General features: G+C 35.7%; 1 protein-coding gene across 1 annotated transcript in view; it reads left to right on the top strand.

Annotated features, from left to right (window-relative positions):
* Positions 1-18,346, top strand: part of UACA (uveal autoantigen with coiled-coil domains and ankyrin repeats) — a 109,446-nt gene that overhangs the window by 36,046 nt on the left and 55,054 nt on the right. The window contains 1 exon segment of the mRNA XM_020982095.2: positions 10,965-11,098. Coding sequence (XP_020837754.1) covers positions 10,965-11,098 — 134 coding nt within the window.

Raw genomic sequence — 18,346 nt, 5'->3', positions numbered from 1 at the left:
AATAAAGGAATCTCAAAGTTCATGAACGTGGAAATGGAATACTTTGAGATGATGGCAAGGTCAAGGGTATGGAAATCTTTGTATAACTGAGATAAAGGGAAATAATAGGTTATGGGAATAGAGTAGCTTGAGGAACTGTGACATTAAGGCATTTGAGAGGGGATATCAATATGTCAAGTCAACAAGCATTTCTTTTTTAATTTTTAAAATTTTATTAATTTATTTTGATTTATCAACACTCACTGCCATATGCTTTTGAGTTTAAAATTTTTCTCCCCCTTCCTCCCTACCACCATCCCCAAGACAGGGCACAATCTGATATAGGCTATACATTATTTTCACATTAGTGAATTTGTAAGTAAAAATTAAAACCAATAGGAGGAACCATCAGAAAGAGGAAACAAAACTCAACAGAAGAGAAAAAAAAAGATCACAATTCAACTTCCATAGTTCTTTCTTTGGATGTGGATAGCATTTTCCATCACTAGGTCTGTGGAGATGTCTTAGATCCTTGCATTGCTCAGAAGGGTTAGGTTTATCAATATCAGTCGTCGTACAACATGGCTGTTACTGTGTACAACATTCTCCTGGTTCGGTTCACTTCACTATGCATCAGTTCATGTGTATCTTTCCAGGTTTTTCTGAAATCATCCTGCTTGTCATTTTTTATAGCACAATAATATTCTGTTCCATTACAGTCATATACCACAGCTTGTTTAGCCATTGCTCAGTTGATGGCATTGCCTCAATTTCCAATTCTTAGCCACCACAAAAAGAGCTGCTATAAATAGTTTTGTACAAATAGGTCCTTTCCCCTTTTTTGAATGTCTTTGGGATATGGACCTAGTGTTGGTGGATCAAAAGGTATGCACAGTTCTATAGTCCTTTGGGCATAGTTCCAAATTGATCTCCAGATTGGTTGGATCAGTTCACAACTCCACCAACAGGGCTTTAGTGTCTCAGCTTTCCCACATCCCCTCCCAAAAACAACATTTTCCTTTTTTTGTCATATTAGCCAGGTAGATGTGATTGTTTTCATTTGCATTTCTCTAATCAGTGACTTAGAGCATTTTTTCATATGACTACAAATAGCTTTAATTTCTTCATCTGAAAACTGGCTGTTCATATCCTCTGGCTGTTTATCATTTGGGGAATGACTTATATTCTTATAAATTTGACTCAGTTCTCTATACATTTTAGAAATGAGGCCTTTATCTGAGACACTGGTTGTAAAAATTATTTCCTGTCTTTCTGCTTCCCTTCTAATCTTGGTTGTATTGGCTTTGTTTGTGCAAAACCTTTTTAACTTTATATAATAAAATTATCTATTTTACATTTGTAATGCTCTTATATCCAAGCTTTTAGAACAAAAGGGTGTGAGATATTGGTCTATACCTAATTTCTGCCATACTGTTTTCCAGTTTTCCCAGCAATTTTTGTCATATAATGAGTTTTTTGTTCCAAGGGCTTAGATCTTTAGATTTATCATATACTTGCTTTTTATTTTTTTTATTTCTTATAACATAATTATGATAAATTTATTATAATGTAATTTGTACCTAATCTATTCCACTCATCCACCACTCTATTTCTTAGCCAGTACCATATTGTTTTGATAATTATTGCTTTATAATACAGTTTGAGATGTGTTACGGCTAGACCACTTTTTTTTTTGCATTTTTTTTTCATTGATTCCTTGATATCCTTGGGCTTTTGTTTTCCCAGATGAATTTTGTTACTATTTTTTCTAGCTCTATAAAATAATTTTTGATAGTTTGATGGCACTGGATAAATAGATTAATTTAGATATAACTGTCTTTTTTATTATATTGGCTCAGACTACCCATGAGCAGTTAATATTTTTCCGGTTGTTTTGATCTGCCTTCATTTGTATGAAAAGTGTTTTATAGTTGTGTTCATATAGTTCCTGGGTTTGTCTTGGCAGGTAGACTCCTAAGTATTTTATATTGTCTATAGTTATTTAATTTATTTATTTTTTGCCTTTTTTTTTTGGTGAGGCAATTGGGGTTAAGTGACTTGCCCAGGGTCACACAGCTATTAAGTGTCATGTGTCTGAGACTGGATTTGAACTTATGTCCTCCTGACTCCAAGGGCAGAGCTCTATCTACTGTGCCACCCAGCTGCCCCATCTATAGTTATTTTAAATGGAATTTCTCTTTCTACATCTTGCTGTTAGACTTTGTTGGTAATATATAAAAATGCTGATGATTTATGTGGGTTTATTGTATCCTGCAGCTTTGCTAAAGTTGTTAATAATTTGAAGTAGTTTCTCTGAACTTTTTTCTAAATATTTCTTTACCGTGTTCTCTTCACCAATTCTTCCTGTCTCTTCTGAATTTCTATGCTTTGATTCATGTTCTATATACATATTTATTACTTATTTAGCCTTTTTGTATTCTTCATGAATTAAAACTTCTAAAGGACCAAGTTTGAGTTTCCTCTTCTGACCAGTTTCTGTGCTATTGTCTTGTAGATCTTACCTCTTCATTCTTTTTGTGTATCATGTCTCACTCCTAGAAGTATCAATTCCTGGGGGAGATAATGAGGATAGAAGTATTGCTCCAAAGTAGAAATTTTCCTGAGTCCCAATTTGTTTGGTCTGATTCTACCCTCAACTCTACCCATGTGAAACTCCTCTCTGAGTGCTGGTAGCTAGTTATTTCCAGTAGGTCAGATTTCCCTTCCCTTGAGACAAGATGTTGTCTATGGAAAGCACATCACTTTCTCAAAAGTGAACTATTTGTGCAATGACTCTTTCCCATTAGACAAATCGTAAGGTCCCCTCCTTCCGTTGGGAATATCTCTCCCTCTGTGGGACAGCACTCCCTCCCTCTCCAATTACTTGAATTCTCACCCTTTCTTTGCTCCTATTTTAGTTACTCCCCCCCCCTTGTTATCTCATCTGTTCTCTTGTAGGTCCTCTTATTGCTTTATTTTTTTTAAATATGGATTTGATTAGAGTATTATCATGTATTTCCTTCTATCTTCCACCTCTCGTCTCTCCCTTTGTCATTCTTTTCTGCAATTTAGACCCACAAAATACATTGATTCACCTGTGGGGAAGATGGGAAGTCATGGTATACTCTCTCTTTCTCCAGTCTCCCTCCACCCTCCATAAATCTGGGAAGAGTTGTGTCTTTGTGTTGCTACAATAAGATGATGGGGGGAGGGCATCAGTAGAGTGGGTTCCAGAGCACAAGCAAGTGCTGCAGTTTGTGTGCCCTCCTAGAGTGTGGAAGCTGGTCGCTCTCTCCACTGTTAAATCATAAGGCTGTTTTTACCTTATTGGACCTTTTTCCTTTATAGTCTTATGGAAACAGCTATAATTATTCTACCTCTGGTGTGTAGTCCTTTTTTTTTTTTAAGAGTTAATGCAGACTGGAGAAAATGTCCAGTACTCCATCTTATTGATCTTGTAACCAGACCTTCATTAGTGGTTTTTCCAAATAGATTATAAGCACTTTGAGAGTGAGATTTTTTTGTACAGAAGAAAGAATACCAACCTAAATAACTAATTACTTGACAATAAACAACCATATCATTCTGCTCATAAATATTTTTTTTTACTGTAACAAATGTTTTCATTTCACTTTTATTTGCATTCTGATGTCATATTTACTCCCGTGCCATAAGCTTTTGTTTCTTCAATTTCTTCTGGGATATCTTTTACTTTTGAGCAACTTCCTCTTCTGATTTAGGAACAATTTGTTCCTTTTCAGTAAGTATCATCTCAATATGTCAAGGACAACTCATGTATGGGTTGATTTGACCATGAGCCCTGTAAGTCTGCTGTTGCATTTTGGGAGCCTTGTTCACCTGGATATACTCAATGACAAGAGAATCCACATCCAAACCCTTAAGTTCTGCATTACTCTCTGCATTTTTAAGCATATGTAGCAAGAATTCAGCACTCTTTGGGCCAATGACCCTGTGTCTAACCCAACTGCTTAGCCTGGGCACACCTGCCAACTCCAGCATTATACTGCCTGAAGGGAACACATTGTTTCTTCAGTGTGTCATCTTTCAAATACTTGGTAACTTTTCGCATATGCATGCCCTTGATAGCTTGGGCTGTTTCACGGTGTTCTTGAAGTGGACCCGGAGATTTGAACCCCTTGACTTGCATGATTTTGTGGGGTGCTCTGGATCAAGAGAATACCTAGCCATTTTAAGTGATTACTCAGGATGGGTCAAGGGAAGAAGAAGAGCAAAGGCTTTCTGGAGACTTGATCCTGCTTCTAAATCTTGATAGCAAATTTTGTTCTGCTCCCTCAATTTATTTCCTTAACTCCTCAGAGGTACCTGCCCTCTCCCCTTTCTTATTCAATCTAGCTGCTCTCTACTTCAGCTCCAATATTTCCTAAGCTGTTTATATCCAATCTGGATATTCACAGAATGTTAGAAATGTAAAGCTTTATATACAATGCAAAGAAAACATTCCCTTAGAGTGCCTTTCTTTGTATGTGTAGATTCTTTTATGGTGTTTAGTTGTTGTTTCATAGACCTGTAGGTTGCCTTTGCTTTACCCTAACTCCTATTTCTGGAAGAACTTGTCTATGTTTTGTGGACTAAAGAAAAAAGATACCTTAAACTCTCCCAGATTTTCTCTGAAGAACAATCAAATAGTCCTGAGTGAAATAGTTTCATCTTTTAGTTCAGACAAAGCTAATTCATTTTGGTTTCTCCCTTGGGTTTATAATCATCCTTTAAAAATAATACTTTGTGTATCCCTGTCTTTTCAGTCTGGATATAGCCTTACCTACCCCTTAAATAATGAATGGTAGGAATTATTTTTGGTGAAAATACAACTTTTAATTCACATTATATACTCCTGTAGCATAATGATTATTTGCCTGCCTTCCTTCCTTCCTTCCTTCCTTCCTTCCTTCCTTCCTTCCTTCCTTCCTTCCTTCCTTCCTTCCTTCCTTCCCTCCCTCCCTCCCCAGGGTCACACAGCTACTTATGTGTCAAGTGTCTCAGGTCAGTTTTGAGCTCAGGTCCTCCTGACTCCAAGGCTGGAGCTCTATCCACTGCTCCACCTAGCTGTCCCTATTTGCCTCTTTCTATAGACATTTATGATTCTGTAATGGAAACTTTGAATGCAACTTCAGCCTTTTTTTTTTTTTGGCTGCGCAGTGAGATTCAGTGACTTGCCCAGGGTCACACAGCTAGTAAATGTTGTGTGTCTGAGGTTGGATTTGAACTCAGGTCCTCCTGAATACAGGGCCTGTGCTATCCACTGTGCCACCTAGCTGTCCCCTGGAACTTCAGCTTTTTGAGAATATATAAATTACTATCATACTATTGTGGAAACAGTAGTGTGGAAAAAAATTTAAAAAACAGCAAGATTGAACTTTTAAAAATTTACTATTATACAGTGCTTTATAAGATAAGAAGTAGTCTGAAGGTATTCAGATCAGAATATGTGCTAGATCCAAGTTTAGGGTCAGGATTTAGAGAGATAGCAGTTTTTAAAAATGTGCTCTCTTACTAAACAAAAACACCCAGTAGGAAAATACATGGATGGGTAAGGCTCTCTAGATTATACCTATGGGGGAGGATACACCTAGTTCACAACCAATAATCCCATGACAATAAAAAGTCTATCAGGTCTGAAGAATTATACTCATCTTTGTGACAGTGGTCAAGATTCTTCACGTTTAGGGTCTTCATGTCTGAATGGCAGTAGGCTTATTAGTCAACCCATTAGGACCCAAAGTTTGGTTAGAACAAATAATGCCTGAGACAGAGGACTTAATTCTCATTTAATGTTGCTGATATATTTGGTTTGGGTGGGAGTATAGAGATCTTTTATTTTTCCTAAAACATTTTATTTATAGTCTTGTTCATATGTATAATGTTTAATGGAATTCTTGGTGTTCATTTAGCTTATTCTATTTTCTCAATTGAATAGAAGACATTGACTTTCCACAGATAAACTACTTAGGGGTTGTGATAATCAGCTAAGGCAAGAAAAGTGGAGCTTGAGTACTAAGTTAAATTTAAATTGCTTGAAAGAGTACCCTATTTGTTTAAAACTGTTCATCGTGATGAGTTCTATTTAATGTTTTGACAGTACTTCTGGCTCTTCTCATTTAACATGTTGGGAGACAGACTGGCAGCAGTAGTAAGCTGAAACCTGGTTGTATACAGAATGAGATTCATACTTGGAAGGGAAAAAAATTGGAAGTGCAAGCATGTGTTTTTTCTAAATTAAAGTCTGACACATTTTGGTTAAAATAGAACTTCATGCTTTGTTTTTAGGTCTCTGTAAATTTAAAGACATGTGATCATCATACTGGGACTTATTGTTAACATCATTCTGTGGAATAGCTGAATTCATTTCTTTTAAAAAATATTGATATCTTTTGTTTTTATATCACCTTCATTTCAATGAAGAAGTAAATCAATAATATCGAATAAAATAATTTCAAAGAAGAAAGTAAAAAAAAGAAAGAAAAAAGACAGTTCAGTCACTGCTACATTATCACCCTCCTATCACAGAGGAGATATATTTGTTTTTTCTACTTCTTTGTGGAATTATTACTATACTTCATTTTCCTCCATTAGAATATAGGTTTCTTGAAGGCAGGGACTGTTAATATTTCTACCATATGCCAGTGCCTGGCATATAGTGAGCTAAACATTTAATAAATGCTTATTTATTTGACTTGATTTTGTATCAGTTATAAGTGTCCATGCATCTCTATATTCTTCATATTTGTTCTTTTACGGTATAATAATATAGTACAAATAATACAATAATACATTAATGTACCATGATTTGTATAGCTATTTGTTTCCCAGTTTATGGCCATCTGTTTTGTTTCCAGTTCTTTGCTACTACAAAAAGTGCAGCGATAAGTATTTTGTTGAGTGTTACCTTTGCTTTCTGTCTTTGATCTCCTTGGGACATTTGCCTGTCAGAGAGATCTCTGAGTTAAAGGGTGTGGCTTTTGTAGTCACTTTGTTAGCATAATTCCAAACTGCTTTCCAGAAAACTTGGACCAATTCAGTTTTACCAAAATTGTATTCCTGTATCTGTCCTTTGATATTCCCTTCAGCTGACTATTTCCATCTTTTGTCTTCAAGACAATTTTCTGGCTGTGGGGTGAAACCTTAAGGTTGTTTTGATTTACATTTCTCTTATTATTTGGAACTGATTTTCATATGGTTTATAGTTTACATTTCTTCCTTTGAGAACTGTTCAGTCATCAAGTATTTATTACTTGTTGATTGAGAACTGTTTGTTCATGTCCGTTAACCACTTATTGGGGAATGGCTCTTGCTGTATTTGTGTTAGTTGCCTGTGTGTGTGTGTGTGTGTGTGTGTGTGTGTGTGTGTGTGTGTGTGTGTGTGTGTGTGTTAGTTGCCTATGTGTGTATGTATGTATATATAATAAAACACATACACATAAGCTATATATGTTGAGTTTTTATAAGATATGTGATACATAACAGTATACATTTATAAAATTTTGTTGTTTTCAGTCACGTCCAACTCTTCATGACCCCATTTGGGATATTCTTGGTAAAGAGTGGTTTGCCATTTTCTTCTCCAGCTCATTTTACAGATGAGAAAACTGAGACAAACAGGGTTAAGTGGCTTGCACAGCTGTGTGAGGCCAAATTTGAACTCAGGAAGATAAGTTTTCCTGATTTGAGGTTTGGCATTCTGTCCACTGCTTCACCTTGCTGCCCCACATATATAAAATGTGTTGAGTTTATGTAAGATATCTTGGATAGCAGATCCTGGTCAGATATTTGATTCAAAAATTCCCCTGCCCGATTAACACCTTCCCTTATCCTAGTGGCATTGAGTTGTATTCATGAAAAAATTTTTCAACTTTGAAATTGAAGTTTTCTATTTTATGTTGTGATCATCTTTATCTCTTATTTAATTAAGATTTCTCTTAATAGTTGATCAGGTTCTTTTGAAAGTTTTTTATAGTGTGTCCTTTAATATTCAGGTTACATATCCATTTTAAGCTAATTGTGGTATATGATGTAATCTAAGAGTTCTTTTTCTTTTCTTTTTTTTAAATAATATTGACATCTAGAAGACAAGTGTGATACTCAGGCTACCACTTGAGGTGTTTTGACATATTACTCAGTAGCAAATTCTTACATATGCTTGACTTATTTGCTCCCACTAGTATCTAAAATGTGTTACAGGAAAAAATGCACATGTATATCAATATACAAATATATACACATGTATGTATTTAGCCATTTCTTTCTAGCGCTCAGCTGTCAAGTACTGTAGAATCCAAAACAGAATTGTACCATTGTGGGACAGACTACATTCTGTTAACAGGGTCATTCAGATCTGGTCATTACTGCCTGGTCATTCCTGTGTCTTTGTTGCTGACTGAAAGCAGCTGGATGCAGAGTTTGTTGTGTGTAGGATTTTCCACCAAGTTCCTTCCTGAAAGGGATTGCCTGAAAGGCAGCAAATAGAGAATAAGAGGAGGAGTTAAGGTACCTGCCTTAGGCCTGTTCTTAATCAAGCGGAGTCAGGGGAAAGATATTTTTCAAGCGTTATGAAGTCAGAGGAAGATCCTGAGGACGAAGAAAATATTGTTAGGGATCCAAGCTAAGCATATAATGCAGCAAGATGAATGTCGAATGGGAAACATTATAAACAAAGGTTCCAAGCTTTTGGTTAAAAGTTTTGGCTGAGTATTTGTTTTGTGTGAATGACTGAGGTTTGTAACTTAATGCCTTGTATGTAGTTTGCTGCTGGCAACAAGGAGTTCCAAGTCTTCTTTATGATGAGCTGTTGGTTTTCCTGTTCTTCTAAAACCAGAGTAGGTATCCCTATGATTTAGTGTAACAAAAGCTTCTTGGTAAGATTTTCCTGTCTAATTTATTTGATAACTGCATTATGAATGCTTATTAGCTTGTTTTATTGTTTTCAATCTGATTTAGCTGATAATAGCCTTACTAGCAAAAGTTTTTGTGTTTGTGTAGGTACTAGAGACTTAATACAGTAATCACTTGCCAAAAATGAATTGTTTTGTAATCATTACCAATAATTCACATTTTACTTAGTTGATGAGTAGAAATCGATATAATGAAATAATATCCTAGTACTAAATTCAGTTGTAAATGGAGAATGCTACATTTTGATTTAGAAAAATAATTCTGATTAACCTGCTTAATAATTTAGAAACCCCTACTTCATATCCAAGCAGTTTTATTATAATGTTGATATTTATTAGTTTAAATTTGTTAAAATAATCTTCCCTATTTAAAGCAGATTTTTTTTTTGGTAGGGGGCAAAACCATACTTACTCTTTGAGGGCATTTAGGTACTATGAAAGAAGGGAGCTAACTTCAACCTACTGTTTACCCTTCCTTGGGGCTTATTTTTGGAGAAATAATTCGTGGATTCATGAGCTGAAACTAGAAGTCTTTTTATTATCTGTAAATGTGCAGTGTTAAGGAATTTGTGGTTACTGGATTTAATTTGTATCTTTAAAGAACCTAACAGCTTTACTTGTATTGGAACTGTTCTTAATCAAGTTTAGAGATGGGGAAAATATCTAGATGGATTAGAGAAACAGCACTGTATTTAGTGGGGCATGTAGCAGTGTTATAGTTTACATTTATTAAAATTTAGAAGGCTGATTTGACCAACATGTCGAGAATAGTTCCATCTCCTGGTAGGTTCCATTTGATGGTGAAAGATCAAAGGTTTAACTTAAGAATAATTATCTTAATGTTTTTCTCCAACCATAACTAATAATGTCACTAAATAATGAAAATATGAGGCTCAAGCCTTTACTGGAATTCTCTATAAATAACAAAACTTTTCCTTTGTTCTCCTTTTAAAATTAATGTGCCTAAGTGGGATTCTTTTGATTTTTTTTTTTTAGTATGTAGATATAATGGATTCATATTTGTGTCAACTTAATGCATAAAGAAAAATGAAATAAAATGGCTTGAGTAACTGTTGTGAGCACTATTAATTTACCTTGATTTTTATCATAAGAAAAATGCCATCTTGAAATGTACACTGCTGCTTGTTGCAAATATTTTTGAAACTATGTAACAAACAAAAAAAATTGAAAACTTTAATGTGTTACTGAATTTTGTTGCGTTTGACCCAGATCTTTTGGGTTTAGTGATTTCCTTTAAACTTTAATGTTTCTAAGCTGTTTTCCTTTGAGAAGATATGTTGATATTTACAAATGCTTTAAGTGCCATTCTTTATGTTACTGGCAAAGAATATGTAAAAACATGTTATGTTCCTACAAATTAAAGACTTTTTAGTGTAATATCATTTGTCTAATAGGAATAGGCTTTTATTATTTGTAGTCCCAGTGAACTTTTCAACTTACTGATAGCATAGAAATGTTCATACAAAAACATATAGAAAATGGTGCATATTTGATGTGCTTGGGAAATTTAATTCAATATACTGTACCAGAATACATTACCTAACGTGATCATTTGGTTCCAAAAAATCGTGACTTTAGACAAAATAACATTAGGAAGAGAACTGAGTAGAACTAGAATTGGTAGTAATTAGTGGAGGTGAACATCATGGAGAATTATAAATATCTGATATTTGTAAAGCATTTTACATAAGGGAAATCCCTTTATATACATGATCTCATTTGATACTTATAACTCTGTGAGGTAGGTGCCACGGGCCATAATATTCTTATTTTACAAAGGAATAAAGGTGTGACTCAGAGAAATTCGGTGGTTTTTCCATGGTCACAAAGCAAACGTCAGAGGTGGAATCAAATCCAGGTCTCTCATGATTCCCAGCCTTGGATTTACCATATCTTAACAATGTTAAATCAAAGGGAATCTTAGTTCAGGTGGTATAGGTGGTATATCTGTACTGCTGTCTCACTTTCCTTGTGTCCTGTGAAAATTTTCTCATTGCTAACGTGCCATATACTAACTTTTATTTTTCATTTTTGTAGCAAGCAACAGATTGGAACAAATATGATGACCGACTAATGAAAGCAGCTGAAAGGGGAGATGTAGAAAAAGTGTCCTCTGTCCTTGCTAAAAAGGGAATCAATCCTGGTAAACTAGATGTGGAAGGCAGATCTGTGTAAGTATCTAATGATCCAACTACATTTTAGGTGAATTTGGGCTATGCTTTAAGTAGGCAAAGTTAATAAGGGAGTTGCATTTATTAACTTTTCTGTGTGCCTTGGTTGTTATTTTAATCAATCTTTCTACACTTTTATATAGTCTTCAAAAAGATGTTTGGCTGTTATATTTTCTTTTGCTCTAGATGTGTAATTTCATCATTTTGTGGAACTCCCTGCTTGGGAACTACTTAAACTGATGCAGATCAACAATGTATCTGTAGTTTAGTCTTAGAGAGCTGCCTGGGGTGGGGGGGGGTGGAGTGATGGGGTGGTTTAAGGATTTGTCCATGGTCATAGGAATAGTATATTTCAGGGGCGGTATTTGAAACTAGGTCTTCCTGACTCCAAAGACACACACACACACACACACACATACACACACCTCCACCCACCCACACCCATTATGTCATGTTCCTTCTTGTTTGACTAATGGATTTTCTCAAAATGAAGGTATCATCTAGATATACAACAATACTTAGGGTTCTGGCTAGGATGAGTCCAAGCCTCTTTTCCAGAGTCATAATTAGGAATTTTTGTATCTGGTGCAAGAGGCAGGAAGGGTGCCATAATGGTGGGGAGTAGGGAAAGAGAAAAGAAACCATAAGATACCTAAGGTCTGGGGTATGTCCCCTTTTACTCTTCCCTACCTATCTGTAGACCATCTAGTAACTTCCTATTTTTACTAAGTATTCTTGCTAATTGGGTGCCAAGAGCCTGCATGGGGTAGTGCAATAATGTCAAATTCAGTTATAAACAGATTCTTGCTGGCTACATATTGAATTAGAAAACCACAAATTAACACTATGTTGTATGGTATTTTTTTTATTTTGTTAAACATTTCCCGATTACATTTTAATCAAATTCCTGCCCTGGGCATGGAGAGTTTTGCAGGCTGTGTGCAGCCTGCGGACTATGAGTTTGATACCCTTAGTATAATGGATAGAGGGCTAGCTAGCCTTAGAGTCAGGAAGATTTGGCTTCATATCCCACCTCTGACAGTATAACCCTGTCAGGTCAGTGCCTAAGTCTGAAAGTGGCAGAATAGTTGGTGATATGCATTGTTAAAGGGAGTTTCTCTTCAATAGTTTTCTGGCCCCTGGAAAGGGATGTCAGTGATCTGCTGAAGCTCAGACTTGAAGGCAGTCAGAGGGGAATGTCATGGCAGTGGTGTTTCCAACTCAAATGAAGGTTGGCTGAGTAGTCTTACTCCCTCTATGTGTGTGTTTCTGGGTCGGGGGAGGGTAGGAAGTGGCAGAAAGAGGAGTCTCTTTCATATATACATACCTGCCTGTGCCAATATGCATTCCCAGGTATGCTAACAAGGTGGGAGGGTATGACTGTAGATCCTCCAATATTAGTAAAATGCTTTGTCATCCACTGCCCCATGGCAGTTAGGTATGAGATGCCTTAAGTGTTCTAGTCCTAGTCTCCCATCCATTTCAAGGGTGATCCCTAGCTAGGGTAATTCAGGCAGGATACCTCTTAAACCCTGTACTTGGTAGTGTCAAGGTTTCCCACCCCCCTGCCATGTCCAGTTACCTAATATGACACCAGCATGATGGTTTAATAATTTGGGGGCTGTTTACCTTTCCCATTCTTTAGCCACTCCTCCTCCCCCTTGCCTTAAGTTGTTTCAGAGATACTCAAGATATTGGGAAGAGGAAATGCCTGTCTACAATTTCTCAAGACCCAGGTAAAGGGTGTTGGCAGCCTCCAGATTACTTCAGAGTTAGCCCATAATTGGCAACTTCGTTTGCCAGGGAATAGAAAAGTAGTTTGTGCTGTAACATTTCCTTGTACCACCTTCCTGGAGTGGTCCTGTAAGCTATACCTACTTGGGTTTGGGAGTGTTAGTTTTTGGGAGGAGCCCACTAAATTAAGCACTTAATAAATTTGTCAGCAAAGACCTACTCTGCATTACTCCAGAGATGCCTGTACTCCTGTTTCTTCCTCTGATTGGTGAGTTCTTTCTTGGAATCTTCACTTAAGGAAAAACCCACATCAGTCATGCTCACTCCTAATCTTGCTTGCATATAGCTCTTACCTTCTTCTTCTGTTCCCCCTCTTCAGCTCCATTTTATATATTGTAGTGCACTCCCGTCTTCCCTATTAGAATGTAAATATTTTGAGGGTAACGACTTTAACTTTGCTTGTATTTGTATTCCCAAAGTTTACCATGTGCCTGGCAAGTATTTTTTGTTGTTCACTTGTTTCAGTCATGTTTGACTCTTTATAACCCCATTTTGGGGTTTTTTGGCAAAGGTACTAGAGTGGTTTGCCATTTCCTTCTTCAGCCCATTTTATAGATGAGGAAACTGAGGCAAACAGGTTTAAGTGTCTTGCTCACACAGCTAGTTAGTGTCTGAGGCCAGATTTTAACTCAGGAAAGTAAGTCTTGACTCCAACCCTGGCTCTCTATCCATTATGCCACCTAGCTTCACTTGGCAAGTAGTAAGTTTAATAAATGCTTCCTCTAATCGAATCTGCCTGGTTATGGCCCTGTCCCTTTACCCAGTCTATATTTTTTAGTGTGATTGAGTACATTAAAATAAACCTTAAGGGCAGCCTTAAAGATGGGAAGAAGTCATAAAAGGCCTGTTAAGTGCTTGGAGAAGGGACTGATAGTCCTATTGCTTCATCTTCGTGATGGTGAAGATAGTTTATGTGCTAAATATAGGTACATGAGCCTCAGACCTTTTTCCTTCACTAGTTCCGCTTTTAGCCACTGTTTTTCTGAATTGCAGTTTGGTGTTGGGCTTGGAGGCAGCCAACTACCTGAGTGCTGTCTCCCCCCTTCCCATTCGTAGCCCTGGGTGCCACTTCTGGTGCTACTTCTTCCTGCTTGTATGACTTATTGCTTATAAGTGATAAAGTCATTTTAACACTATTGGATCTAACTTTTCTCAGTTGTAAAATGAAGAAATTAGATGGTCTCTAAATACCTTTTAAGCTCAAAATCCTATTAACTTCTATTTGTACTAATACAGACATTATTTGGGAATCCTTCCCAGCCTTCCAACTCAAATGTCCAAGATGAGGCAAAGGTTAGATTTTAATTTCCCCCAAATCCTTCTATGACTTACCTTTATTTAAGTTTACCAGGGATCTAAAGCTATAAAGCAAATAATAAATATAAAAATAATAGGAAGTGAACTTTTTTGTTATTGATGTGTATAAAACCCTGTAAGAATATAACCTGAATAATATTGATAGTTATGTGTTTCTGTAGAGTGTCTAGCTCATTTCAAGGGCTCAGATGTTTAAAGATTGTATCAGGATTGTGGCTCACACATTAGGAATCACTGCTTTAGCATGATCGCATTAATATCCAAAAGCCCATTTCCTTTGGGGATGAGGAAACTAAGACCTAGAGAAGTTAAATGACTTGCTTGGGTCACAGCTATTTAGGAGCAGCACGAAGATCCCAATTATCTTTTTTTTTTTTTAACTATTTTTAAAATTTTACCTTGTTTTAAAAGTGTCCATTTTGTTTTTTTCTAATTACATATAAAAACAATATGTAAAATTGTTTTAAAAGAATTTTTTTTGAGTTCTGAATTCTTTGCCTGCCTCCCTCTCTGTGTGCCTTGCTGCTTCAGAATGCAAGCAATTTGATATAGATTAGACATGTGCTGTCATGCAAAACATATTTCCATATTAGCCATGTTGTGAAAGAAAACACAGACCAAAAAAACCCAAACAAACCAAAAAACAAAAACATAACAACAACAAAACAAGAAAAATAAAGAAAGTTTAAAAAAGTATACTTCAATCTGCATTCAGATTCCATCTGTTCTTTCTCTGGATGTGGATGGCATTTTTCATCAGAAGTTCTTTGGAATTGTCTTGGATCATTGTATAGCTGAGAATAGCTAAGTCATTCACAGTTGATTGTCATTCAACATTGCTGTTACTGTGTACAATGTTTTCCTGATTCTGCTCACTTCACTTTGCATCAGTTCATATAAGTCTTGCCAGGTTTTTCTGAAATCCTCCTGCTTATATTTCTTCTAGCACAACAGCATTCCATCACAATCATAAACTGCAGCTTATTCAGCCATTCCTCCAATTGATGGGCATCTCTTCAATTTTCAGTTCTTTGCCACTGTAAAAAGAGCAGCTATAAATGTTTTTGTACATATAGATCCTTTTCCTTTAAAAAAATTTGTTTTTTGATCACTTTGGGACACCAATGTAGTACTGCTATTCCTGGGTCAAAGACATTCTTCCACCCCCCCCAAAAAAAAAATAAAAAGAGGAAAAGGATCTATGTGTACAAAAATATTTATAACAGCTCTTTTTGTTGTGCATAACCTTTGATCCAACAATATTACTACTAGGTCTGTATCCCAAAGAGATCAAATAAAAATGGTGGTAAAAATAGGTAGAAGAAATGTAAAGATTTAGAGAATTAGGATTTGGAATAATGAAAGGACTGGGATAAAAAAAGAAACAGCAATTAGAAAAGAGTAGGGTTAGTCCCACAAGAGAAATAGCAATTTTTAAAATGAGGTGTCTACAAAACTGGTATCTAGGAATTTGACCATGTAACAGAAAATCCTTACCGCAAAATGTCTTTTATTCTTATTTCTAAACAATTTTCAATAACATGCTAATTTACTTTAAAAAAAAAGAAAGAAAACTTTTCAGCCCTGGATTTCATTATTTTTTTTCATGGCATCAGAAGACAAAGCTTTAAAAAATAAGGGACTTGAAATCAGAACTCTAAAGAAGGAGCTTTCAAAAGGACTTCTTAGTATTTTAAGACCTAACGTTTTATTTTCAATTATAGGTCCCATGCTATAATTTTAAGTATCTATTTAATTTAGGATATCATTATATGACTTCGATTCAGTCCAGTAAGCATTTACTAAAGGTTTGATATGTTCCAGTTATATGAGGTACTGGGAATACAAAGACAAAAAATGAAAGGAAGCAGTCCCGCCCTAAAGGAGCTTGTAAGCTTGTATTCTACTGGAAGAAAGGGTACTGACATAGTATAGTCAAAGCTATGTAAATATAAAATATGTGTGCAAGTAAATACAAATTCATTTTAAAGAGAGAAGGAAAATGCAGTGTAAAAACAACATTCTTTAAGAATGCATTTTAGGCAGGATGTATTTTTCCTCATAGTACTAAAATATAACCATTTCAATATAGGCTATATTTATTTTTTTACACTTTTAGGAATGATAGTTTGACTTACCTGTTAAAGGTCTGAACTGTGTTCCAAACAAGTATTCTAGGGGAACATCAAATAGGTAATTCTATAATGATAATGTCATCAATTTTAAATCTTTTTCTTCTTTCTAGTTTTCCTGAGTTTCAAGCCATGGAACAATAGGACTCAGGAAGGGAAACACTGACATAATCTAATTCTTGCTAGTGGTTTCCACATGTTGTTTTTTTTTTCTTCCGGAACTCAAGTAGGAAGAATTTGAAGGCTAATTATATTTGGGATTAGAGGTGCAGTGAAACTTGTGCTTCTTAAATTGACAGAGAGAGAGAGAGAGAGAGAGAGAGAGAGAGAGAGAGAGAGAGAGAGAGAGAGAGAGAGAGAGTGTATGTGTGTGTGAAAGAATGGTGTTTGGAGTAATGTGATTTGCCTTAAAAAGTTTTCTCCATTGTTCTGTTAGGTTTTGAAACTTAAGGTCATTAGTTTTATGGTTATTGTAAAAGTGCATTGTGGTGAACTTTGAACTTTAAGTTGGAAAAAAAATGATAGTTGTTGGCTATAAATTTGAAGCTAGAAAGTTTATCTTTTGTGGAATTCATCAGTATGCTTTTGGCATTTAGAAGTGCATAGATAAGAATTCCCTTTCTCCACCCTTTACTCACATGTGCATATTCTTTTCTTTAATGAAAACATCATGTAGTTGGGTTGTATTTTAGACACACAAGGATGTACTTCCTGTCTTAGCTAAAATTATAGGAGCAGAATATTGTTTTGAACTGGCTTATTTTGAGTAACCATTCTATCTTAGTGTGTATCCAGGTAATTAGGTTGAAAATAAATCAGTAAGGAAGAATTTTACTGTAAAAAATTAGTTATGATCCATAGTACTGCTGTGCCTTGCTTTAAAAGAAACTGGAACATGTGGAAATCTAAATTTATAAAACAGGTATAGGAAGTTGTGTGATTTTTTTTTTTGCACTACAAAAAGGGTTTTTACAGCAGGATTCTTGGCAGATGTTCCTCATATAGCAGCTCCCTAATGCATTTAAATGGTTTTAGTAACATCCAGTTTTCAGGAAATTATCTACTGCTCAAAACATGCCTGTGTTATCAAACAAATATATTATTGTGGCATTGCTTAAATATGGGGAGATTTTTCAAATTTTGATTACTAAGATATTGAAAAAGAATCTGCCTTCATGATTTCTGAGAACACAGTTAAAATGTATCTTAACAGTAGTTTACTAAATTAGGGTGTCAGAGAACTTGTTTGACCAAATTTACACAGGAAATTAAATTGGATTACTCTGAGGAAAATGTGTATCTTTGAACTCAAAATTTACTTCTCTGTTTTGGAAACACTGTATTTTGTTTTCTTTAAAAATTCACATGGAACAGTTGATAGCATTGCTTAGGTGAGCTGGTGTCCCATGAGACATCTGAAATTAAACAAATTGTTTAATAGATTGCCATGTCTGCTTTATGTACTATCTAGGTAAACTACCTGTTCACCTCCTTTTTTTCCCCAGAAAAGTTTCTGAACCGCTGCCATCAAATTTAGTGTTTATCAATTTGTCTTTGGAGGAGAATGATCAGGGAGTATCAGTTCCTACTGGCCTGAAAATTTTAGCATAGTAGTAGTAAAAACAATTTAATGTGGTGAATACATGAATCAAAGATTTATTAAATTCCTACTGTGTGCAACTTACTGTGCTAGGAACTGGGGATGCAAAGCTAAAAGGAAATAAACTTTGCTGTCAAAGAACTTAACATTCTCCTGGGGAAGCATGTATGTATGAGCAAAAGTAATGTTGGGTGTGGAGTAGGGAGGAAGTAGGTGGAGGGTGAGGAAGGAATCAGACAGAGAAAGCCTTTGTAGGAGATGGCCCTTGAGGTGAGCCTTGAATGGAGCTGGAGATTCCACTAGGAAGGTCATAAAGAGGGACTGCATTCTAGGCAGGAGGGACAGCCTTTGCAAAGGTACAGTTTCTTGTAGTGGGAAGGACAGTTAGCCTAATTTGACTAGAAC

Source organism: Phascolarctos cinereus, unplaced genomic scaffold, assembly GCF_003287225.1.
Source record: "Phascolarctos cinereus isolate Bilbo 61053 unplaced genomic scaffold, phaCin_HiC Scaffold_3;HRSCAF=262, whole genome shotgun sequence".
NCBI lineage: Eukaryota > Metazoa > Chordata > Mammalia > Diprotodontia > Phascolarctidae > Phascolarctos > Phascolarctos cinereus.
The sequence above is the reverse complement of the archived record's forward strand: the minus strand, read 5'-3'. Positions and strand labels throughout refer to the sequence as shown.